The sequence below is a fragment of the Poeciliopsis prolifica genome, unplaced genomic scaffold, assembly GCF_027474105.1.
Source record: "Poeciliopsis prolifica strain line A6 unplaced genomic scaffold, Auburn_PproV2 SCAFFOLD002, whole genome shotgun sequence".
Lineage (NCBI taxonomy): Eukaryota > Metazoa > Chordata > Actinopteri > Cyprinodontiformes > Poeciliidae > Poeciliopsis > Poeciliopsis prolifica.
The window spans coordinates 18258461-18284308 of record NW_026562377.1 but is presented as its reverse complement, the minus strand read 5'-3'; the positions used below and the strand labels follow the sequence as shown (position 1 = coordinate 18284308).

The 25848-nt window shown below is 39.5% G+C and overlaps 1 protein-coding gene across 4 annotated transcripts; it reads right to left on the bottom strand.

Annotated features, from left to right (window-relative positions):
• Nucleotides 1-3433: 3433 nt before the first annotated feature.
• Nucleotides 3434-24436, bottom strand: atp8b3 (ATPase phospholipid transporting 8B3). Of its 4 annotated transcripts, none has more exons than XM_055057018.1 (30): nt 24358-24436; nt 24179-24289; nt 20461-20528; nt 20119-20175; nt 19615-19706; nt 19398-19511; nt 18577-18675; nt 17930-17991; nt 16891-16963; nt 16608-16678; nt 15971-16062; nt 15720-15878; nt 14106-14194; nt 13830-14023; nt 13010-13218; nt 12423-12454; nt 11592-11748; nt 10760-10948; nt 10530-10642; nt 8999-9166; nt 8698-8809; nt 8525-8600; nt 8295-8418; nt 7251-7437; nt 6921-7144; nt 6762-6845; nt 6455-6679; nt 5747-5885; nt 5389-5519; nt 3434-4583 (listed from the first exon to the last, which is right to left on the bottom strand). In XM_055057018.1, the coding sequence occupies exons 4-30, from the start codon at nt 20141-20143 to the stop codon at nt 4398-4400; spliced, it is 3426 nt and encodes a 1141-aa protein (XP_054912993.1). In that variant the 5' UTR covers nt 20144-20175; nt 20461-20528; nt 24179-24289; nt 24358-24436; the 3' UTR covers nt 3434-4397. The 4 variants fall into 4 exon arrangements, with proteins under 4 accessions (XP_054912993.1, XP_054913001.1, XP_054913021.1 ...); XM_055057026.1 differs by having other exon boundaries at nt 20461-20521; XM_055057046.1 differs by lacking the exons at nt 24179-24289; nt 24358-24436 and adding an exon at nt 20684-21326 and having other exon boundaries at nt 20461-20521.
• Nucleotides 24437-25848: the final 1412 nt, after the last annotated feature.

Here is a 25848-nt window from a genome sequence, read left to right as displayed (position 1 = left end):
GTTTGCCTTGGTTAGCAGTGTTAAGTCAACAAAAAGCTCCGACTGCGTTCTGTCTATGGCCTCCATTATTCAACAACCCCCAACATGAAAAAGTTTTTAACAGGGATGAAAAGAAAAGCGGAGAGAGACAAAGATAATGAGACAACAGAAAGTAAACCGAAAGCTAAGAAGAGGAAATACGACGAATCTTATTTAGCGCTTGGCTTCACTGTGACTACAGTTGGAGAAGAGGAAAGACCGGTGTGTTTGCTGTGTCTAAAAATGCTCGCAGCGGACAGCATGAAGCCAAATAAATTAGCGCGTCACTTAAATACGTTACATCCCAATCACGGCGGTAAGCCGCTAGAGTTTTTTTTCAGCGAAAACGTGCTGAATATTGCCAACAGTCATCCCGCTTTGTGAAGGCTACTTCAGTAAACCATCGAGCGCTGCTAGCATCATATAAGGTGGCGTACCAAATTGCGCAGTGCAAAAAGCCCCACACCATAGCAGAGGAGCTGATACTGCCTGCAGTAGACATGGATAGTCACGGTGGGGAGTGGGGGGCGCAAATAGTTTTCTTCTTGATATGGGGGGCGTAACGGAAAATAATTGAGAAGCACTGCTTTAAGGGGTCAAAGTAATGAGGGCTGAATGCTTTAGCATACAACACTTGTCAGTATTGTTGTGTTGCAAATTCCACTTCTCAGTTGTTTGGTGCATTTTTATCAAATAAAATCCAGATTAAATGCATTGAAGTTGAAGTTCAGGAGGTGTGAATACTTTTGCAAGGCACTATAGTTTCATGCTCTCTCCCAGACAGCTACATTCAAAGAAATAAAACAGACGTTTGAACTGAATTATAAACCAAAAAATTGATGTTAAACCAAAGGAGGAATAACCTTACATTCATTGTTAGCTTTCTTCTGCCTTTTAGTTGTCTTTTCTCTGAGGAAAAAAGAAATACAAAAAAGGGGGAAAAAAAAGATAAAACCGTTACTTTTAAAAGGTTCCTGGGTGTGTTCAAGTGCTCCTGATGTTCTTAGATAATTAAAGACCAGCGCCTCCTGTTGAGAAGAAGGTGCACTTTTTTTTCCTTTTCTTTTGTGCATGGATATTGTATAACTGTATAGAAACCAACAGGAATGACCTGTGATTTTGTGGGGAGAGGAAGAGGATAGGAAGACTTTGGAGTGGGCGGAGACTGGGTGGGGGAATATTTTGGTTATCAAAACAAATGCCAGAAAAAAAAAAAAAGGGTGGGGAACTATTTGGGTTTTCGGCGTTGGAGGGGTTGTTGTTTTTAGACTTTCTGTCACTGTTGGAATCACTGATTGTGTGCATGTGTTGTTGCAACCCTTCCCCTCCTTCCCCCCAATGTTTCTTTGATGTATATAAATCCAGACAGTAGGGGGCAGTGTGTGCTGGGGGAGGTCAAACTTGTCTCCTCCCTAATCAATAGCATTCAATCTTCATTCCTCAGCTCGTGGTCCACACTCGGGTCTCGGAATGTGTGTCCTGCTTTTCCAAAGACTGGCTGTTTACTTGGAGTTAATCAGAGGGACACACGCCGATCCGAGCGGCCTTGAATATGCCTGTATGTTTGTCTACATGCTTTTTCGTCAATCTGTGTATATGTGTTCATTTGTACCTTTGTGGAAGACAGTGTTTTTTTTTTCTTTTCTATTTTGCGTTCCATTGCTATGGGTTGCAATATTTGTCATGCAAAATTCTCAAACCATTTCTTGCCGATTGACTGACCAACCAACAGCGGAACCACATGGCAACCCGCCGTCTGGCCTGGAGCGTTGCCCGCGTTTGCTGTCAAACAGCATGTCGCGTGGGGCGACGTCTCGCGACTGGACCTGATGGGTTGCCCTGGCGGGGCCGATGTAGAGACACCCCCAGTCACACTGTGCTCTCCCTCTTCTGTTACCTGTTAATCAATCAGAACCAAGTGTCTTTGTGATGGTAGAAGACAATCAGTTTCAAAACAAGAAAAAAGGTAGAGAGAGGGCAGGCCAGTGGGAAGGAGGAAGGGGAGGATAGAAGAGCGAAAAATCACGGGAGAAGAGGCTCTCTGGATTGAGGCGAACTGCAGTGTGCAACTGCCAAACGACTGCCCCCTCTCGTCCCGGCCCATCGACTCACTCAGATATAGTCATCTTTCACCCCATTCTTGGCAGAACTCTCACTTTTTCACCCTCTCTCGCTCTTCGCTCTGCCTCATCTCCTGCCTCTATGGGGGAGTACAAAAAACAGAGAGCTGCGGTGCAAAGACCATGTTTCCCATCACCCACCATCCGACTCCCGCTGATCTAATGATGATGTAGCCAGCCGCGAGGAAATAAAAATGGCTCCGGTTGGTGGCTTTTGCACAGAGAACTATGCAAACACCTGACCCTCCCCAATCTTAATCGTTGCTGCTGGGTCAGAGTGTATAACCCTCAAACCCCGGCTACCCCCTACTCTACATTTTAGCACTCACAGTTTGACCCTTCACCTCTGTTCATCCAGCCCGTCTCATGAGCTGAATGAGGGTGAAGCAGCACCAGTCGCTCAGCTAGTTTTAGCCCCGAGTGGCCAGGGGTGAAGCGGCACTGCAGCACCCCGTATTTCCACTACAAAAGCCCCAAACTGCCAGTGATGCCAAAATGGAGTCCATGCTGATGTTTGCAAGTTGACCCTCCTCCTTCCCCACCCCCTCTCCCTTCCACTCATCATGGCTCCACTGTCCCACAATGTTTGACTGTCTTTGTCCCCAGCGCCAAGGAAGGGCCACAATCAATGCAAAGACACTTAACATTGTTCCTACTCAAGTTTACAAAGTCGTCTGGAGAGACGGTGGCTTGTACTGCACTCGGACAGACTTACAGATACACAAACAGACATAGGCACATGCTGCAGAGGGTGAATCTGCCCCTTTGAGAGTGTTTTTCTTTTTCTTTCATTTTCTGAAACCAAAGATAAAAATCAAAGGTGTGACAATCTGGCTGCCAAACCTGGAAGACAATACTCATCTTTCTGGGCTGCTCTACGGGTCTTGTGATTTACCCGACCATGTGGGACATTCCACATCTTGCACTTAAACGCACACATGTAGACACCCATAGCCTGGTCAAACACAGACACACATCCACTTGCGTAGAAAAACGGGGAAGCGACCCACTCACGTCTGACCAGAAAGCCTCTCTCCCATCCTCCTCCCACTGCAGAAGCCGGAGAGCCTGTGGAGGACTTTTAGTTTCACTCTAGCTGAGACTCTTGAGAAGGTAAAAAACCTGAGTAATAACTGTTACAGAAAAATAAAAAATCTTAAAAGGATAATATGGGTAAATTGCGTGTTTTGAAATAAATTAACAAATAAAACAATTGTAAAACAAGGTGGGGTTGTTGATTTCTTGTGCGTGGATTGATTGAAAGACAAGTAAGTACGTTTTCTATAATAGTTTTATTAGTAATGAATTATACTAAAATGCTATGTTTAAAATACAGAAACTCAGTTGTATATGAAAAACAATTAATATTATGGTTTTCCAATAAAACTTTGGAACTATTACTAACTTCTCATGCAGAAACAATGGAGTCATGCTAGCTAATCTGACTTTAAATTGATCTTTATAAACCCAAACAAACCAGGCAGAGGAGCTACAGCAATGGTTCCCGGTCACTTCGCCTTTTTACCAATTTCTTATCTATACACACAATTTAATCAATTCCTATTTCCATTTTGTACCTGCAAACAAGCCATCTTATCTCTGTATTCTTTAATAATAGTCTGTCTATTTTTTGCTGTAGTTAAGTATTTTCATAAATTATAGAGATAAACTGTAATAAAAATAGAGTGCAGGATGTTATTTGATCTCGTATTACTAACTGAAGATGTATTGCATGCTATTCCCATTTATTTTTGGTTCTGATCCACGACCAGGTCAGATTACGCTGCTAACATGTGGCGGATTACAACTTCTAATCAAACCAGAATAGTTGTAAATGATGTCCAGCAACTTTCAGCCATCAGTTGTCAACCCCAGCAGGTAAGAATTTATGCATTCAGTAAGTCAGCTCCATTTTGTAGCAGAAAAAGGTCAAATGTGAAATGTGAAAAAACTTTAACGATACAAAATGGAATAGGAATGATCAGCACTCTACTAAAAGACTTATTATCCACAGCTCTGCAACAAATTGTTCATGCTTCAGTAGAGTGAATGCAGACTGGATTGATCACTAATCAATTATAAATCACCTGACTGAAAAGTTCTTCAGGGTTCCACATCGGTTCACCTGCAAAGCCTGCATCAGATCTTCTGTAACCACAATCAACCTCTTATCTCACGTCGGATCTATTCTGACTCAGAAGCAGAATGACTGAAAGCACTTTGGCACACCACAATGCAGAAGCATTGACCTCAAATATCTCATTGCTTTTTACTTGTAGGTACTTTCTCTTCCTTTAACACCTCTGCTCTCCGGATGCTAGTAGCTGAATTAATGAGGCGTCCAGGTCCGGCACCCTGAGAGATGGCGTACGATGACCGACGGAGTGATGACCCTCTTGTGAACCTTGACCTCAGCTCCACTGGAGGAGGGGATGCGTTGTGTATCTGCACGCATACGTAGAAAAACATTTCAGGGATTTGAAAAAAAAAAGTTAACCTACACCCTCAAAAGCAGACAAGCAACTTTTACTCTCCCCAAATCAGAAAAAGTGTGTGAGATTCAAAACACAAAACAGGTGAAGGAGGCAGATTTTCTCCTCGTTCACAAAGACAGTAGAGTTGCTGTTCGAAATACTTTTTCCTTAAAGTCAAGTTGGAAACATAATGCCAAGGGAAGGAAGAGCCTGAAGGTGAAGGAAGAATACACACTTTCTTGCCACAGTTTACAAGATCATTTGAACAGTAGTGAGTAAGCAGCAGCAGCATCAAGAGACCGTGGGTGTTGTTTGTGAGCACAATTTCTCAGGTAAGAAAACGCATCTCACTGAAGTTTTGACATTTTTGTTGTATCACCTCAGAACAAAATGTCTGCTGACATCTTTCGCTTCATCAATAAATCAACAACCTGTCTTCATGATTTGCCACATTAGCCACAATACAAATAATCTTTTCTTAAAATCTGAGCCAAATTATCCACAGATTGATTTCTAACTACTGTTCCATTTCATTCATAATTATCTTCTGGCAATATTTGTGTTCTCTGATGAATGTCTTTATTCTATGAATGTCTAAAGATGTTAAAAGACGTGTGTCTTTATTCACACGTCTTTTAACTTTTAATATGGAAATGACATTGAACAACAAACTACAAGCCCGAACAAAAATCAGAACTTGCAAAATGATGCATTTCAGTTGATCTTCTATTGAAAAGTCTGCTGTGCATTCTCACAAATGCCCACAGATGTCCCACCTTGTGTTTGTTGTGCACGCTGAGAATGACACTGAAGGCGTGAGATGTAACCGAGGGCAGAACAGCAGCCCAAGCTGTGAGCAAAGCTGTGAGCCACACCACTGGATCAATGAAGGCCTTTTCAGACACACCTGGGGGAAAACAAGCACAGCAGTCAAAACTGGCCACTGGAATACCAACAAATCAAGCAATTTATCCACGAACACCAAAATAATTACACAAAAAACAACATTATTGTTTGATAGCTTATTCTTTGCATTGTATGTGATTGTTTTCTGGATGCACCTTCAGGGTAACACCAGGCAAAATTAAAAACTGAATTAGTAATGAGAATAAAAATAAAAAAAATAAAAAATACCAAGGAAGAAATAGTCGGCGGGCGAGCTCTGAAAAAGGCGGGTGCTGTGTGTGATTCTGGTACAGATGAAGAACATAACCACCGAGACGCACAGAGCTGCAATGTTGAACTTTGTCCAGTATTTGGTCAGTATCACAATCTAACAAGAAAAAACAAAGAAGAATGAGTCTGGATTTATGTGTAGAGCAAGAATAAAAAGATGCTTCCTGTGAAAAAGGGATGTAATCATTGTTTTTTTATTTTATTTTTATTGTGAGCTATTGAAATTCAGAAAAAAGATAACTTTACATGACTGCAGATATTAACAGACAGAGGGGTTCAGTTGGAATAAGTATTTAGAGCATGCACAAACAATGAATAAAAGGATGAAATATTTTGTCAGGCAAAATCTGCCAGAAATGTGCAAATGTTGGATCTGTCTGCGCTCCATCAATAAATGAACAGCAAGTTATCCATACAACTTTTTGCTAAAAAAAAAAAAAAAAAGACAAAGAGGAGAGGAAGCTTTAACCTGACCGCTGTGTGATTCTGGTACACAAGATTAAACTGAATGCTGTAGGACTTTATTTAGCAATTGTAAGAAAACAATAATTCAGTCTTTCTATGCTTTTCTTTCTGCTTAAAAATTATTCTTTACATCCCAATAAAACAACATGTGGTTGTAACAAAGCAGAACGTAAGTTACTTTTGACAAAACGCAATCCTGACCTCAATTGTGACAGCGAAGGTTGCAGCCATCGAGACAGTGACCGCCATGGTCTGGTAATCATAGGCTGTGTTGTAGAAAACTCCACATGGGATGAAAAAGAGAACAAGTGACATGTAGACAGCATACAGAAGATACGTGATCAGCTTTCTAGGGCTGGAGAGCTCCTTCTTCTGTCCACTCTTGTACAGTTCAGGCAATTTCAGACTGTTCTCTGCACTCACATCCTATTAAACAAAAATATACAGCGCCCGCTGTAATTATTTTCATATTTATCCTTTTCAGTGGTTAGCAAAACAAAAGACTGACCTGTTCAAAAAAAGCCATGCACATCACCGGCGTCGCAGTGTAGAAGACAGTGTAGAGAGCGATGAACCATGTCTCGTACAGAGACTGTGGGGAAATTATGGTTGGTCTCTCCATCGTGAGGCATAATTTCATATGACTTTGTGTGAGTGTGTTCCAAACCTGAGCACTGAAGCCATTAAGGATCCCAAACCAAATGTGCACAAGAGCAAAACCACAGGTCTTAAACAGAAAGTAGCACAGGAAGAGGGAGATGCGGCGATAGGACCAGCGTCCGTGGACCAGCAGCAGTCTTTGCAAAAATCTAAACTGGGACACTGCAAAGTCTGCGTTCTGGACGGCCTGACCTCCCTCCCTGCCAGCCAGCCCCACTCCAATGTGAGCCGCTGGTGTTGATGGAACGATGTGGAAAACATAGTAAAATGAACACAGCAAAATGAGTGCAGTATTTTCTTTCCCCCCATTAATCTGCTACTGATGATCAAAACTTACTCTTGATCATGTTAACATCATTGGCTCCATCACCAATGCACATAGTGATCGAGGCCGTGTGCTTCCTGACCAACTTCACGATCTCAGCTTTCTGAGCAGGCGTCACTCTGCAGCACAGCACTGACTGACACTGCTCTGCCAGGCTCATGAAGGAGGCGCCCCACTCTGGTCTCTCCTCAAACTCTGTCTGGGGACAGACACAATCAAGCAGCTTAGAAACTGACTTTGACATAAAAACTTGGCCAAAGCACTAAAAAAGGTTTTTATAGGTTTGTTCGGTAGTAAAAGCAAAGGTTGTCTCATTTTGTATTCGGGAAAAGTCGCCAATGTTGCATCCAATAAAAATGCTCTTTGAATATCAAATTCCAGCAGAGCTGCAGTGGGAAAGAGGCAGGGCCGCTCAGGCTGATGGAGAACAGCAATCAGGTTTTCTGAGTTCACCACAAACTTGCAAGTGTGTTTTAGACTAGTATTTTATTAAAGTTTTAACTACAAATAGTGAGAAAGGGACATTTTTATGAGTTGACATATTTGGCAGCTTGCAAATATTAAATTTTTTTAATAAGAGGCATGCACGATGAAGAAGCTGGAATCAAACCAGCAACCTTCAGATTGCAAGATAACCTGACCACAAGCTTGACCCACTCACCAGGTGAATCCACAATATGCGTGATGTATTTTTTCTTGACTTTTCTTGACAGTTTTTGCGCTCTGGATATCACATTTTTTATTCAATGGTTTTTCCTTTAATTACAACGGTCAGATCAAAGAAGCCCTTAAAATTATTGTTCATTTTGGTTGTGTGTGGCGAGCACAAGTTCTGGCATGTGCAAAATAACACTTATGTTGAATTTTGAACATTTCCAAATCCCCTTTGACATAAGTACAAAGTAAACAAAGTATCGAATTCTGCATGCCTCTAAACCCCGCGTATCTAAAACAATGCACATTTTCAATAGAGAATCGCAGAGGAAAAAAAAGCAAAACAAACTGATCTATGAAAATATTATATGTTTTTTATTTACTGTGTAGGCTGTAGTTTACCAGTTCAGATCCGGTGAGGACCACAGAAGTTTTTGCTCTTGCCATCTCCTTGTGTGTAGCCCACAGCTCTGTCTGCTTGGCTTTGAAGAAGCTGACCTGTGGGTCTGCAGACTGGAGAATCTGCCTGCGTGAGCAAAACAAGCAATGATCAATGGGATATCAAGAACATGTGCGTGTGAGTGTTCTTGGGCTATTTGCTTTTATTTTATATTTCGTGTATGAACGCAGACCTGAGATCCTGCCACTCCAGTAATCTGCTTTCAGGGTGCAGGAGCTTGCAAGAGTACCCGATGTTCACTGCAGTTTCTAAAGGCACAAGGGGTAGAAGAGCAAAAAAAATAAAAACCATGATGAACTGTTATTTCTCTTTTCCTTCATTCTTTCCATGAATTTTCCCCAATACCTTTTTTGTCTCCAGTCAGCACCCATACTCTAATCCCAGCCTCTTGAAGAAGAGCGATTGTCTCAGGAACTCCCTCCTGGAGCCGGTCCTCAATTGCCGTCACCCCCAGAAGCTACAACATTGGTTATGTTCAAGCAATTTAAAATATTATTCACGGTGGATTTCAAAAGTTTCTTTCTCGAAAAACAATGCAGAAATTGCTTAGAATAATAACACAAAAAAAAAAAGAAAAGAAAAGTAAAGCTATCACTGCTGGTTAGATCAATAACATGTTTTCAAATGGAAAGAGACAGAGCAGCACCAGCAGATCTCTCTCCATCTCATCGTACAGCTTCTCCAGCAGCGTGTCACGCTCGCAGGTCTCCATGGCAGCAGACAGGGCCAGAGTCTTGCTCCACTGCTCCCACAATGCCTCAGGAACAGATCGAACCGCAACACACAGCGTCCTCAGACAGGCCTCGGCAAACAGCTGACAGAAGATGAGTTAATAAGGTTTTACAACAGGCTGCACTTCAGTTGTGAAGCAACGTTTAAGGAAAAGAAACACAGGCAGAAAAATAAAATCGGACCCGTTACTAAATATTAGTATTTGGTCAGTGTTTACTCTGCACAGAACCTTATCAAAGAGTTTATACCTGTTGAATTCACCCATCAACTTTAATATGCTTTCATATATATATATATATATATATATATATATATATATATATATATATATATATATATATATATATATATATATATATATATATATATATATATATATATATATTTTTTTTTTTTTTTATATTATTTTTTTTACTGGAAACATATGTGATAGAACATTGAAACCCATATGACTGTGAAGTAGAAGGACCTGATTAAGTTTTTTAAAAGTTATTTACAAATGAAAATAAACTAAAATATGAGAAGTATGATTAACAATTTTGCTGGGTTGTTAATCAGCAAAATTAACAACCCATCTGAAGCCATTTACCTTCAGATGTAAATAATTAGTAAAAAAAAAAAAAAAAACCCTGCTAATACATATTGTTTGATCTCAGTACAAATCTTGCTCTCTTGTGAATGCATTAGTGCCAAGCAGCAACTAGGAGTTCACCAGGCAGGCAGGGAGAACGTCATGGAGAATTTTAAATGGGCTTAGGCACCATCAGCCAACTTTAAAAAACTGATACGACATGGGAGAATTGAAGAAAGAAAACTGTGTTTGAAAGAAAGCCATAAGAAGTCTTACTTGCAGTTTACCACAAGTCGTGTACGGGAGTCAGCAAAAGTGTAGCTGAAGGTACTCTGATGATCTAAGCCCATGATTGAACTTAATGGTCTCCTTTGAAAATGGTTTCTTTGAGGCAGCTAAAGGGGTTTTCTGAGTTAAGTGCAGCTCCTACATGGCATGGAGGTAATATTAGCTCAGGGGAGCTCGCCTTATGCTCAGGTCAAAGGTTTAACCACAACTTGTTATGATGGATTCTTGAGCAGCAAATAGGGAAAAATTGTCTCAAACTGCTGCAGGCCAAAAAGCAGCTGGTTAATGTGGAAGCAGATCTTTGTTGCCTTTTCCACTGTGAAACACGGTGGTGACAGCATCATGCTGTGAGGAAGCTCTTCTTTAGCAGATTCAGGGACATTTAGATAAATTTAAATACAGAGAAGATTACATCACATTTGCCATTTAACCTCACAATCATAAACTGCTTTATTCGTCTCTTCAAGTCCTAATAAGACCCAATAGTGTTTGTCGTTCTTGTGCAATAAAATGGAAAGAAGCTCACTTCAAGGATTGACCCCGGACAGGAAGAGGTCAAAGTAATAACAAAATTTAACTGCGTCACCTCTAATGCCATTTCAGTGCTTTCCTGATGTGGACAGTTCTTCTGAAGTCTCTCCAGTATTACTACATCTGCTCCTTTACAGTAAAGTTTCAACCCGCCCTCTGGGTCACGTACTACAGAAAATAAAACAAATAAAGATAATAATAATTAAAAAAAGACAATGTGTTTTGTTTAGGCAAAATGAGTATTTAGAATTTCTTAAAAAATAATAATAATAATTCTTCTCCTACCAAGGACAGACATTCGCCTCCTTTTGCTAGTAAAGTCCAACAGCGCCAGCAGCTGGTACTGGCGAGTGGCACCCAGCTCTGAAACGACAACAAAGTCTCTTGTTCTGGAAAGAAACACCCAGCCGAGCTCCCTGGCAGCCCCAACAAGAGTTTCTTCATCTGGTGATGCAGCCTGGTAAACCGGGGATCCTGAGAAAAATACAGCCAACACACAAAATACACCTATAAGCATCGTTCTCTGCAGATCTAAAAAAAAATCTGGGGATGATTTCATAGTACAGACCACTGGAATTTTTCCACTTACCATATGAACTTTTTAAAATTCATTATTTAAAGTGTGAGAACTCAATACATCTATCTACCCAATCATCGTCTAAACCTGCTTATCCATGCTGGGGCCTCAGGGGAGTGGCAGAGTTCACCCTGGACAGTCCGTCACAGGACAAGCCACCATGCATACATAACCTAAGGGCAATTTAAACGGCTCAATTCACCAAAAACTCCTGTTTTTGGAATGGACACTGGAGTACCTGGAAACAAATCCATGCATACAAACAAAGAACTTGCATACTCCAATCAAAAAGAGCCCATAAACTTCTTGCTTCAAGCCATCAGTACTGCATTACACAAGACGTGTCATGATTTCTAGGACGTGACTGAGAAGTGACAGGAAGTAAAATCATGAATCACTATAGTCACGTAGTTTCTAAAGAACCCACAGGAAGACAGGTGTTGCTTCAAGTCTGATGACTAACAGCATGGTTTATTGTGTCTTCTCGAGAATGAGAGTTGATATATGTAGAAATGAATCAGCACAAGCAAGAAAGCTCACCTTCCTTCCACTCGGCCATGACGGTGTGACACAGAGCCAGCGCGGACAGAAACTGTGTGGTGACTGGACACCGCTGTCCTCTGAGCGTCTCCACTAGTGAGGGAGAGAACATGCGCAGGCCCCCGCTGGAGAACGGGTTCCAGCTCAGATCCATGGGCTGAGAAACAACATTGGGAAAATGAGCAAGTAAAAGAACTGCGTCGATGTTACAGAATGCCTCGTAATCAAGTGGATTAAGTAAGTTATTTATTTATAAAAGGACAGATTTGTCATTGAACACTGAATCAGGTCAAACCTTTTCAGTTCAGATCAACAAGATCATTTCTACTGGATAATTCCAGAATAATGAGAAACAATCATTCTGCACATGCTTTCTCTTAGTATTTGGTAAAATTGCCTTGAAAAATGCATGACTTGGATCTTTGTTATTTGTGTCCTTTCACTTTGAGAACTCCTCTCTGGATAATCTCTACAGATCAGGAGAGTCAAACTCCACTGTTCCTCCTACTTTCACTTGAATTTCTGCTTCAACACACCTTAATCAAATAGTTTGATCGTTAGGAGGACTCAGTAGTACTTTGCTGACACTCAGCCATTCAATTTAGGTGTGTTGGACCAGGGAGACATCTAAACGTTGCGGGACATCGGCCCTCAAGGATTGAACCTGGACACCTCTGCTTGATCCTCAGTTTAAATATTGAACATACAAAACCTGAATTTTATTTACTAGCTCATGTGGAGGCACATGCAAAGCTTGCTTCTCATTTTTTTCTGCCCAACCAATGTTCTAGTCAAATGGAGACTGAAACTGTATCTTAGTGAGTACGGTACCTTTACATCCTCTGCACTGACTGAGGCGTCACCTGTGGGAGTGGAAAATATTTTCTGTTTAACTGACTTTTAAACAGCACATTAAAAATGTTGTCTACATATGTAATGTTCTTTTTGAAATGCTGGTTGAAAAGATAGATAACACACAAACTGGGTTATAGGACTCCAACACGTAACAAGTAATTGGCCTTACATGTATGGTTAGAGTCACTGTTAAATAGATAGAAGATGTTTTTGCATTTGAACATGTTACATTACATAAATGTTTAATCTATTCAAAGTTGGTCATTAAAGTCTCTGGAGAAAATTTTAAAACTTCCTCACACAAAATCTGAAACAGTCTTCCATTTTTAATTTAAATTTTTAGTTTTATTTTTTTTCATTTGGTGATTACTAACCCGAAACCTGACTGTCTTTGTACATTTCAAAATAGAAACCAGTCTAACAAGAAGGTTTTTGAAACATCATTTTGATCCAGACATGTCATAAAGCTGAGAGCCCTAAACTAAAACATAAAGTAAAAATTTAGATTTTGACATATAATACAGCAACCCGCGAACCTATACCAGAAAGCTCATTGTATTTACCGTAAATTTCTCCGGCGATGCAGCATTGTCTGAGGAGCAGGCGATTCTGGGTTAATGTGCCAGTTTTGTCACTCAGCAGGTAACCTACTTGGCCGAGCTCCTCACTCAGAGAGGTATTCCTGGCTTCTGCAGGTTTGCCCGTCTGTTGCCAATACATCTCCAAATCCCAGCCAATAAACTTGCTGTGAATGGTGTGTATCACCTCAAACCTGAATACACACATGTAGAGGAAATAAACTCATTAGAAATTGTTTATCTTGGCGCCGTGTGGCTCAGGGACGGAGGAGGCACACGACATGATGAAGATGGAGTTCCTGGTGTGCCTTACGCTCTGTTATTTTGCCTATAAAGTTTCTAATAAACAAAGACTTCTAAAGTCAAAGAAATCATAAAAAAACAGAAGCATGTAAGTCACAGGGACAAATTTGTTGGTCTCTGGAAAAGCGTTTCGGTTCGTAGCAAATATTTACCAAAGTACATGAAGAAAAGCTTTAGCAATTTATAAAGAAAATCTTTTAGTTTGAGAAAGCAACCTTTAAAACCATGGACATTCATAGACAGCTTTCATAGTTTTTTTTTCTTTTTTACAATGTTTACTTTTGATCTCAGGAGATTCAAGTTTAAAGATTAAAGTTTAGAGATGAAAGTCAAAATTCTGAACATAGAGTCAGATTATTCTTTCCTTAATGGTCTTTGAATATATTAAAAACTACACTTTTCTTTCGACTGTACTGACATTGTATCATTATTCTTCTCTGTACATTGATGCTTGCAAAAGTGGCTTTTTACTAAAAATTCCAGTGATCCAATTGTTACTAACGTGATGTAGAGCGCAATGGGCATGGCCGGGCTGAGAAGGATGATGTAACTCCAGTAGACGAGGAACCCGTTGTAAGCTGGATTACCATCAGTCACCAGAGCAGACAGGAACGATGTTTGGGTCATGGCCTGATGTGAAGACACGCCTGAACCGATGGCAAGAAGCGCAGCAGCCAGCAGAACCGACAGGACAATCTAACAAACCAGAATAAAGACATTTATTAGAACTCCACAAGTTGCTTCTTGCTTGTCTTCCCCCTGTCCTTCATGAACTCACCCCGATTACCACTTTGTTGAAAACTTTTTCCAGTTCAGTTCTTTTTACTCTCAGTTTCCCGCAGTTTCTCAGGATTTTTGTGTCTGCGCCTGGCGTGGAAAAAAAAAAAACAACAGCAAACATAACAAAACAACAACCGTCATCTGCTACCTCTACAGCACGTTTCAGAAGACCACTCTGCAGTCACAGGGTCAGAGTTCAAGACCTTGCGGCAGCAAGACTCTGCTGATGTACCCTTGAGCAACATGCAGAATCCCCTTAGTCCTCCGGGGATGTGTGACCCCAATGCGAAGGTCGAGTGAAGAGAGAAGTTATCTCACGCAGATCAATAAGGTATAGCATTATGCTTTCCAGAGATGTTCTCTCAGACTCAACTAAACTGTTTAAAGACACTGAATTTCATTTGAAAGACTGATACGACTGCTCAAGGCCAGAATACTTGTTGTAACTAATATAATGCGACATTAGATTTCTGATCTGAACTTAGAGTACACCAAGAGGCACTCTTTGCAAAATCTGAAACTTCCCTTTAACTGCAATGCGTTGGCGCCAAGCAGCAACTCTGCCTGGCCAAGAAATACCTGAACAATGGTCACTTAGAGGACAGGGGAAGAGTGTAATCTCCCATACTTTAGAACTTCACATTTTAAAGACAAAGCTGCAAGAGTTAATTATTTAGTGTCATAATTAGAAGCACACTCTGTTCTATGTAATACAATTATTTGTTGAAGTAAGTGTAAAACCGCTGTACAAGTTAGCCTGAAACAAACTGATTAGTTTGACAACAGCTGAAGTCGGTTTCATAAATAAATTCCCCACCCAGTTAAAACTGTCAAATTTTGTGACTTGTGAAAAGTTTCATACCCAAAAATGTCAGCAGCAATATTAATAAATCTAGGTCTTAAAAGCTGCATTTTACATTTTTGTTAAAGTATAAGACAGATAATCTGTAAAAAAAGAAAAAAAAAGAGCTTATCTGCCTTCAACCTGAGCTACCTGCAGAAATACACTACTCAGTCAGAAATAACCAATTAGAGTCAGGAGGCGGGTCTTTGCATTGTCAATCATGCTCATGCTCAACCTCTCTGCCGTGCTTTTTGCTAAACTACAACTGATTCACTTCATAGCCTGGCACAATGCTAAAGCTATTTAGCACAGCTACAGATAATGAGGATAAATTGTTTTCCTGAAACGTCTAAGCTGCTTCTCTGTCATTAGCACCTTTAGCAGCATTGAATGACAACACTAAAACGCTCCCCCTGGCTTTGATTGGTTGTTTTTGATGGAGTGCATTTCAGGGAGGAAGTGGGGGAGCTTGATCCTTTCACAGATTACCTGTCTGATATCAATCATACTGTCACGACATCATGACGGTTTTAACAAAAACATATTTTGGATAAAGTTACATATTGCACCAAAGTCAACCCAGTTCTGCTTTCAAAAATTATTGAAGTTGTTTGTATGACCTTCACTTCACCTTGGAAAGAAAGGGGATGTTCAAATGTGTCTTTAAAGACCCACATTTAAACCAAGGTGACATTCAAACCAAGGTGAGTGAATGCGCACTTTTGACAACACTATATCTGTTCTTTTAGACCTAATGTCGAACTCTACCGGTGTATATCGTCAGGCCGTAGGCAAAGTCTGTGTTGCGTAGGACTGTTCCCCTAAGGAGGATATGTTCGTTTTCCAGGAGGAAGCACTCTCCTCGCCATTGCAGCTGACCTCTGAAAGTGTACAGGCGATTGTTGGGTTCCTCACAGAGCACAACACCTATGGAATCAAATGTTCACCGATTAAATTGCACTCTTCTTTGAAAAGAGAGCAACTTGGACATTTAGTCAGAAGAGAGGACATTTATTTACCATTAAAGGCTCCCAGGGCCTCCTCTGAAGGGTGAGAGGTCAGCTCATTATGTGTTGCAGTCAGCGCCTGCCGGTATTTCAGGTTGGTCTCACTTAAAGAAGAAAAAAAAATCATGCAGTCTTTTAAACAGTTTAGAGGATTTATTTGTTAAATCTGTAAGCTTCACCATTATGAGCTAAAATAGAGGAAAGCTGGACTTTTGCATCAGAGAAAGTGAAGAGGCTTGTAAGGTGAGTAAAATAAATCTCCAAAACTCGTTGTGAAAACTGCAGCAAATTTACAGCAAGATTATATTTTTCCAATAAAATCTACATTTATTCAAACAGTTTCTAATGTCATTAGTGGGAGTGCCAAAATTTGGAAGTGCAGTCTGTCTATTATTATTTTGCTTGTTTCTCATTTGCAAACATTTATGTTGTACTTTTCATTTTTGTACAACAGTAGTCTTGATTTGTGTGTACAGACTATCACATGTTCTGCTCTGAAAAGCTGTTATTCCGTTTACTCAAAATAACATAATTTAACTAAATATTTTAGCATGTGGTTTGAAAAGTTGATGTAGAAAGTAGGAACATTTTTCACAGTCACTCAGCAGATTCAGCAAACAGATTTATTGGGTTTTCAACATTTTGTTACCCATCAATATCAGCAGTCTCCACATAACACAAACTATGAGGCTCAGAACTGGAAAGCAGAAGAAGATCAGCCTGGGAGGAAAGATAGAAATGCACATATTCTTTTAAAGCAAAGATGGGCGTTTGGTAGCAGAAAACTCTGAACATAACTTATAAAGCAGGTTGCATAAAATGACCACATTTGCATGCTTTTTGTCATATTTTGTCTTCAAAAGAAAATTAAACGCTTTTTGAATAAAGGTAGTATAATATTTCAGTTCTTTTTTATTTATTAATTGACTCACAGGAATGATTTGGTCTCTGCGGATCCTCAACACATCTCCAACACACAGATCTTTCCACTGTGCTGTCTTGAAACTGTAAGAAAAATTAAAATAAACACAGTCTGTATTTAACTATATATATATATATATATATATATATATATATATATATATATATATATATATATATTATATATATATATATATATATGTATATATAGACATCAACAATGTATATATATATATATATATATATATATATATAATATATATATATATATATATATATATATATATATATATATATGCACATGTGTGTGTGTATTAGTGGATATATTTAAAAGTTGCATTTTGTATACATTTGTCTTTTGCGTACATGTGTGTAATCATATGGATGTGTTCTGGACGGATGTACAAGCATTTTTTTTGTGTAATTAAAAAGCTATGTTGCATATTAAAATAGGAAATAGCCAAATACATATTCATTCAGCTCATCAAAACCTTCTACTTTGAATTCTAAGAACATTAAGTTTATAATTCTTAAAGGGATTTTTTAATCATTATTATTATTTTATTATTATTATTAGTCACATCCTGCAGCAAATATATGTTTCTGGTTACACACACTCATCAAGGTCTTGAATGCTACGTAGATATCGGGCTTTGAACAACTAATTTATACAAAATGTGTTTCAGTTGTGCTTGAAAAAGTTCATTCTGGAGCAGGTTCCTGGTTACTCTTTTGGTCACAATTATTGTTCATTATCATTTGCTCATCAAAAATTTACATTTTAGATTCATCCTTAAAAGAATAAAAAAATATTTTATCTATTAATTTATTCCTAAGGTAAAATCTTCCCTGCAGGAGAGCGTGTTTGTCACGGCCCTCTGATTTTCTCAGAAGTTGCTTTGCATTTTTGCCTCACTTTGATTTATGAAAGAACCATTTAGGGATTCACTCATTTACACTTCATTAGAGATTCATTAGTGGACTGTTTCAGCCGCGATGCTGCACTGATTCCTGCGAGAATCAGTGCAGATTCTCTGCCTTTGTCCTCACCTCTGGGAGATGAGTACGTCACAGGGTCGGGAGTTAATCTCCGAGTCGCAGCGTCGCCTCGCCTGCACCAGGGTGGAGACACAGACACCGGCAGGTGGAAAGATTGGAAAAGAGCATTAGAGCCGAGCCAGACACTGGCGTCAAGTACAGGAGTTCAGAGTGATGGACAAGGAGCAAGTGAGAGGGAATGAGGGCGGCCATGAAAGGCTGAACAGGAGGAAGGAGAAAGGAGAGATGCCATTACGAGGCTCTACAGTGACACCAGCTGGGAGATTTACACCCTCCACTAAATGATTAGTCAATAAAGAGGGGTCAAGCAAGCGTTTCACCCAGAGTCGTTAACGACCGTAACTCAGTGATGCACTTAACTAGAGAATTCTCCATGCAAAACATCGTGCCTGCATTTAAAAGAAAAAGCTTTAATGATAGGAAAGAAAATTAATGCCATGAGGATGACTGCTTTTGTCAATGAGGAGAGGACGGGGAGTCAGTGAGGACGAAAAGGGAGGACAGAAGCTTGAGTATCAAGAGGCATGAGGCTGGTCATGACTACTGTAACTACTGTTTCTCCGCCCCTAGTATCTGTTTTTTGTTTTGTTTTGTTTTTAACCAGAAACAATCAGCTTGTATGAGATTGGTCATCTCACCATGTCACCAGCTAAATCTTTGAATCCTCTCACAGAGAGCACAACCAAGAGAGGGATGATGGTGATGTACCAAGGTATGGAGGAGATGGCAGGGACACACTGGAAACAGACATAGAGCAGAGATTAAAAAAAAAAAACATACATACAATGGAGTTGTAACTATTAGAACACACAAAACAGGAAAAGTACAAATAAAAGCAAATGTTTATACTCCTTGTTAGGCAAAACACATTACAGATGCTGCATATAGAGAATTACTAAACATTGACCCCACTTCAGCGTTTGTGATTTTGCTAACTCTAACCTCGATGTATTTTGCTTTGATTCCATTGAGGAAAAAATCAATTAGGCTACTTCTAAGTGAAAGTGTAATATTTGGTTTCTGAATCTCAAAACGACACAAAGACCAGAGTAACTTGCATGTAAAAGAAGGCGACACCAAAACAGAACCACATAGCCATCATGGAAACATTATGTAAAAAAAAGAAAGACACTGATTGTTTGGAGAGCAAGAGTTGATTCAGACTATAAAATTATTTTTCACTAAACAAATTCAAATCTATGCATTACTTCGCTTCCACATCACAGTTATGAACTATTTTATGGTGATCTCACAAAATGTAAAAATAAAATACGATAAAGTTTGTAATTGTAAGATGACGAAACGTGGACAGATTGAAGGTGTTTAGGCGCTTTTGTGAAGGACTCCGTAATACATATAGATATCAACATCTGTTCAAGTCTGAAGGCCGGCTCACAGCAGAATGCTTCATTTAGATTTAAAATGGAGCGAGAGGGGAGAGCAGAGGTTTTCGTCTGACCTGCAACACCACCATGAGGAGGAAGTAGACATTAGCAACTCTCTGGAACTGCTCAAACAGCGTCAGGGGCAGGAAAGTCAGGAGGGAGTACTTGTGGCTGCGCACCACATTGTCCTGGCAACAATAAGGAAGAGCAACATGGGATTAGACAGCAAGGAACTTGATTCAGAAGACATGGGACAACATGTCTAGCGGCTTTGTGGAAGCTGAGACTTACCGAGTATCGTCCCCAGGTGAAGCACAGGAAAGACTTCCTCTGTTTGTGTTTGTGATAGTGACGGCTGTTTGCCTTCACCTCCCATGTGAGGCCTGATGGATGGAGTTTTTTCAGCTTAGAAACCTTTTTCCAAACAGCCCCTTAAAGCTTGATGCGTATAAGCATGTATTATATATTGATAATGCATGCAAATTGTTTTGTATAACCATTTGTATGAAGATATGTTTTCAGAAACTTCTAAAACACACAAGCAATAAAGGTATCAATGAAACGCAGACTTTGTTTTCATATGATGTGCAAATATATGCTGAAGAAAGATGATCTCTCATAAGTAAACAAGTCAACCACTTTGGATAAACTCACACTGACGTTTCATGGCAAATGCACAATGCTTCAATTTACTCTGTCCTGATTATATTATAATAAATATAGTAGAAATAGGAAACAGTAAAAGGTTTTGTGTAAAATAAAAAAAGTGAGGATTCAACACTAAACTACACTTACCAGTTGTGATGTCTTCTTTGGACATGCTGCTCTGCAGAGTCTGACCTTTACTGTGCTCTGATTAAGAAGAAAACTGATTAATGAGTTGAGATTAATGATCTGAGATGCTTCAGCAGTCTTGTGCCTCGTTACATGTGTTTAACAATATTATTACTTATAGTACAGCATATTAAGAAGAAGATTGATGCTACTGATTCCCCTGCCAGCAGTTACTTTAGCACTTTAAACGACAACTGCAAAAACAAACACAAAATGTTACTATGGGGAGCTAAAGACTAATCTGTGCTTGTCCTCCTTGTGCAGGACTTCAGAGACATGCAGCAACCTTTTGGTCAAACTTACCTTGAATACGTGAAAGAGGCGTGAGACATGAGCAGCTCAGATTCAGGCATTAAAACCTAACCTGCAAACTAAATATAGGTTAGTCAGCACACAGTTTGTGAATTATTTACATAAAAAATGTAGAATTACTACCAAAAAACAATTTTTACGTCTGTTATTCTGTAACTTAGTTGTTTCACAAGACAGATAATATCAAAAAACCTACAAGAGTCAAAGAGTTTACCTGGACTGTTTGCTGAACTCCTGGCTACTCTCTGGCAGCACGACAACATACCTGAACTGTGATTCACTGCTCCAGTGACCACGGAGACAGATTAACACGACTGTTTTCATAATAGTCGTGTTATGAAAACACCACTGTTTTCATAACAATCCTGAATCTCCATTTGCATTATACAAATAATTTCCTATTCACTTGTCTCAGCATCATGTACACCGTGCCTTTGTTATGTCCTTCCAGGTGCACACTTCAGGATTACACAATGTACTTTCAATTCACCTGAGGAAAGGGAGACTAAAGGAGGAGGAGCATCGTGTCTACAATCCTTTCAGAGACTGTTTAGTTTAATTCTGCTTTTCCAGTTATCGCCTACTGAAAGAGATATGTAAAATTAACTGAAAATGACTTTCATGTTAGAAGGAATCGCATTTTTAAAAGGCACAGTGAATGACTATCAACTGACCTAAGTCTCTAAAAAGTCTTAGAGAGTCTTTCTGGCACAGTGATAATGGTGCTTTTGTACAATACAAGCACTGGGAGGATTGGTTTACAGGTGCGTGAAAGCTGTGAGGCTCTGTGATCATGCAAAACCCTTATTGTAATCATTTGTTTTCATAAATTTCCAGCAACCTTTGCTTTTATTAGAATAATTTTCTCCTCGACTCTCATCAAAATTAATATAAACTATAAAAATTACATTTAAATACAAATCTCGGTTAATTATAGTTCATTGCCCAGTTTCTAGACTATAAACAGTGTGGTTTCAATGGGAAAGACTTCTCTTCACCCTTTGTCACTTTATATTTTTACATAAAAACAATATAATTGGGAAAATACAACATTTTAACCTATTTGTTGTGTTGTTGTAGCTTTCCAATATGCAATATTTCACATTTAGCAAGCTGCATTTATTTTATAAAACAAAGCTGGCCTGTCAGATACTGCAGGGGAAATGAGCATTTTGACTTCTTCAAGAATCTAATGCCACCTGGTGGAGGTGAGTAATAACTGCAGCTTCCCTATTGAAGGAGAGGTCAAAGAGGGTCAGCATGTAAACAGTGGAAACGCTGAACAAAAAAGAAGTTTGCTGGATTGATGCTCAGTAAATGACAGTTAAATGTACTATTTGTGGTTTCATATCTCTTTGTCTCATTTCTTTTCCCTGAGTGAGGTTGCCCCCCACAAAGGCCACACACTAACACCTGAACGTGTGCGCATCATACGTCTTATATGTGTCTGCACGTGAATGCGCGTGCATATCTAGGGCAATCTTTTCCTATCTATTTTTACAGTTGGGTTGTGCAGCAGAGTGGTTAGGGTAACGTGCTAGTGGTGTGGTACTGGTGCTCTCAGGCCTACGCAAACAAATGACAGTCGATAGGCCAAACATTTTCCCCCCACAGTTTAACCGTTGCCCAACATGGCAGTCGAACCCCACAACCAATGGACAGGGAGCAAATTATACAGAGAGAACTGTGGTGGCAGGTGGGACAGGGAGGGGGACTCTTTTTCTCCAGGATGTCAAGGGCATGGGCTGCAGTAAACTGAAATCTTGTAGTCTTACCAGAAATGTTCCTATTTAAAGTAATGCCTGCTGTCTGCGCAGGTTACAATAGCTTATCCGTTGCAATACATAGCAGGACATCAGTTATTAATCCATAATGTATGAGTTCCTCGTGGACCTTAAAATTTTTTCATATTTTGCCACTTTACAGCCATAAGCCTCATTGGATTTTGCCGGTACTTTATCTAATAGATCAGTGCTAAGTGGTGTGTGTGAAGCAAAATAATTCAAAACATCAAAAATATAATGAATCAAACATGAAAGTAGTGTTTCATATCTAAGATCAAATTATACCAAAACAGAGACTGCTAAAAATGACTTAATATAAATTGCATTTATATATATATATACAATCAATGTATTGTATGAACTTGCAAGGAAACTTGCAAGGAAAAAAAAATGGGGTGGGGAGAAAATAAAAACCTTAGCTGCAATTTGTAAAAATAAAATGCATATCTCAGCGTTAAAGGTCTGATATCATGACAGTCTTATCTCAACTATTAGACTATTAGCAGTGGAATCTGTGAATGACAATGTCTTAACATTTTCAAGAAAAATTTTGATTCAAAAATATTATTGCTGTCTTTTCATTCATGAAGGGCTTCAAGGCAGTGTTAATTATTAAGGAAGTGAACATTTTTAAAGAGCTGTTTGTCACCATGAATGACAGAAAACCAACCCTCCTCACAAGCACAACAAGAACAGACCCCCACTTAGCATCATGTCCAGAAGTCCCCATCAACATGATAAACAAGTTTCTCATGAGTAATATCTGAAAAGATAATGAGCAAAACGCGACTACATGATGTAAAACCAAAACACAAACAAAACTCACATGAAGAAACCTGCAGTGTTCGTGGATCTTTATGCTAGATCTTCCTTTAAAATGCATAACATGACAACGTCCCTTGCTCTAATTGGATTCTTGAGCATTGAGCAACCACAGCAAAACATTACTGTTTATTATAGTTTAAGAAAAAGAGCACTAATTTAAATTTTCTGACATGAGGCATTAATCATTCTGGAAACACACCATCAAATGACAACAAGTGACTCCACTGTCTCTGAAACTCTTGAAATTTGCATATGATTCCACTGCTAATAGTCTGATTCAGAATGATGACAAGTCTCCACACAGGCAGGAGATGCATCTGCTGGTCCATTGGTGCGGTTAGGACCGGCTGGAGCTGAACCCACTCAAGACAATTGAGATGCTAGTGAGTTTCCAGTTAATCTTCCCCCACAACCTCAATACTTCCAACAATGCTGTTTCTACTGTGGATCACTTTCCAGGAACCCAGTTTTCTTTGCACACTATTTGGAAGAAGGTCAAGCACAGACTATACTTCCCACCATGGCTACATTTACCATTTACCAAAGAACTGGTTATGTGCAGAGTATGGAGTTTCCTATTCAAATTCAAATGTTCCTTCTTTTATAATCTTAAGAAAGGTCAAGCGCACCACCTATGGTACATAAATTGTTTTGCACACATAATTGTACCAATGGATTTTTCTTTTATATTTGTGTCCTTTTTGTCACAATATAACAACAAACTTTAATTTATCAGGGATCTGACTTGTGTTGTGTCTTTGTGGTGTTTTTTTTCCAGTGGTGTTTCTTTTTTTCATAGGCTGGGCCTTGAGCACTGTGCTCCCACACACTCCTGCAAACCATGAAACCCAATCAGATGAAAATTAAACGTTGTTTTGACACTTTGAGCAGCTTAAATTGCTAGACGAGCATTTAAGTATTAACGCTGCGTTTCACTTCTGAACAGTAGCAAATTACTCTCAAAGATATCTATTCTTGCTTTTGCCCAGAATGTGAGACTTCTCTTCTGATCTATTCATGCAAAAACACTGGACAACTTTGCTTCAGGACCAGCAGCAAGTGGCAGGCCTTTTTTTTCCCTGGAACATCCAAGCTCTTACCTGGCTGCTCTCTGGTCCTTCACCAGAACCTTCCTCGGTCACATGGCTTCAGGATTTAGCTCACCACACCAATCGACACTTCCTGGACTCGGCTCTTTCCTCTCCTAACCTCTGAACAGTAAAATCGAATCATTAATATCCATTCCAACAATTCTGTCTAAGGTAGCCGTAGTGCTCACCCGTCTTCCTCGCAGTGATACACCAGCCAGAGTTAAACACCTCGGACCTAGAGTCACTCTGAAACATTGTGTTTCAGAGTACCTGCTGAACCTGCTGAACTTGTTAAGCTTTCATTGTTGCCTCCTGAGAGTTTCACATGAGTCAGAATGTGCCATGCTTTTTAGGGAGGTATTTTAGGTGAAGGAATAACAAAAAGGAAAACTCGACCAAATCTTGCAGATTAAGAAATCTGGTCCTTGTACTGCCTTCAGATCGACACCCTATATCCAGGAGTGGGTCAGCCAGATGGTGAACCTTCATTTCAGTCGAAGCTCTATTGAAATGTTTTGTCATTCCCTTAAGCTCAATCAAGACTCCTATCATCTCTGACCATTTTATTTGTACCTGCTGAGGAAAATGCAATACCAAGGTACACAGACACCCTAACACTTTACAGAGCAGATGGCATTTTGAGGGTGATTTGCAGTTTTGCTTTTCCATCACTTTTACAACCTGGCATTTAAGTCAGATTTATTTCCACTGATCAGTTCACCGTCTTCCTGAGGTTTGTGTCCTGCAAATCATACTCCTTTAGCATTTCTTGAGAGCCAGGTTTGTGGATTCTCTGCTTAAATTACTTCTCCAGTATTTTATCATCTGGTATTCATGTTGTTCATTCACTTTTACTGGACAATCACTCTTTCCACATTTTATGCTACAGCCATTTTCCAAATTGCATTTAATTCTTAATTCTACACCATTATGAAAATGAAAAAAACAATTTTGAATGCTTTGTAAATGTTTTCAGAATGGACAACCAAGAAATCACATTTCTGAAAGTATTTGCAGCCTTTACCACAAAGTCCAAAATTGATCTACTTCCAGCTATTGTCTGTCAGAAATTAAGCTGAAATTAAGTCCAAATGTAGAAAATTCAGTTGATTGGATTTTATGTGTCAGAGCTCCAGCATTACTCTGTGGCGGGAGGAAAAGTTTCCAGAACCATCTCTTGAGAGATGGTTGTCTATATCTGCAGCAATAGACTCATCAAGCCTGCAGGGTAGCGTGGCCAGATGAAAGCTACTTCTTGATAAAAGGCAAATGGCCGCCCATTTATTATCTTTTCTTCCACTTTACAATCATAAATTACGTTGTTTTTGTTGCTCAAAACATACCTATACATTTGTTAAAGTTGGAGGTTGTAACATGAGCGAAAGCTAAAGAGGGATCAGCACTTTGGAAGGCCCTCTATGCATGGGTTAGGAGATATTTGATTAGTACATTCTCTATATGGGTGTTCTTTTGTCTGCAAATTTAATGAGTTAACTGCACTGAGTTTCTTTAGGTTGTTTTTCTCTCTTAAGAGAGTTTCTGTAATCATTATCAAATGTGTAGTTTATTTGTATCAGGTGGTAGTGCCTTTTGTCTTGGTCTGAACCTGAAAAGTCTTGGTTTCATGTACTGACAACTTAAAGCTGAACTGTGGTCATGCAGCTGGAGAGGGCAACACT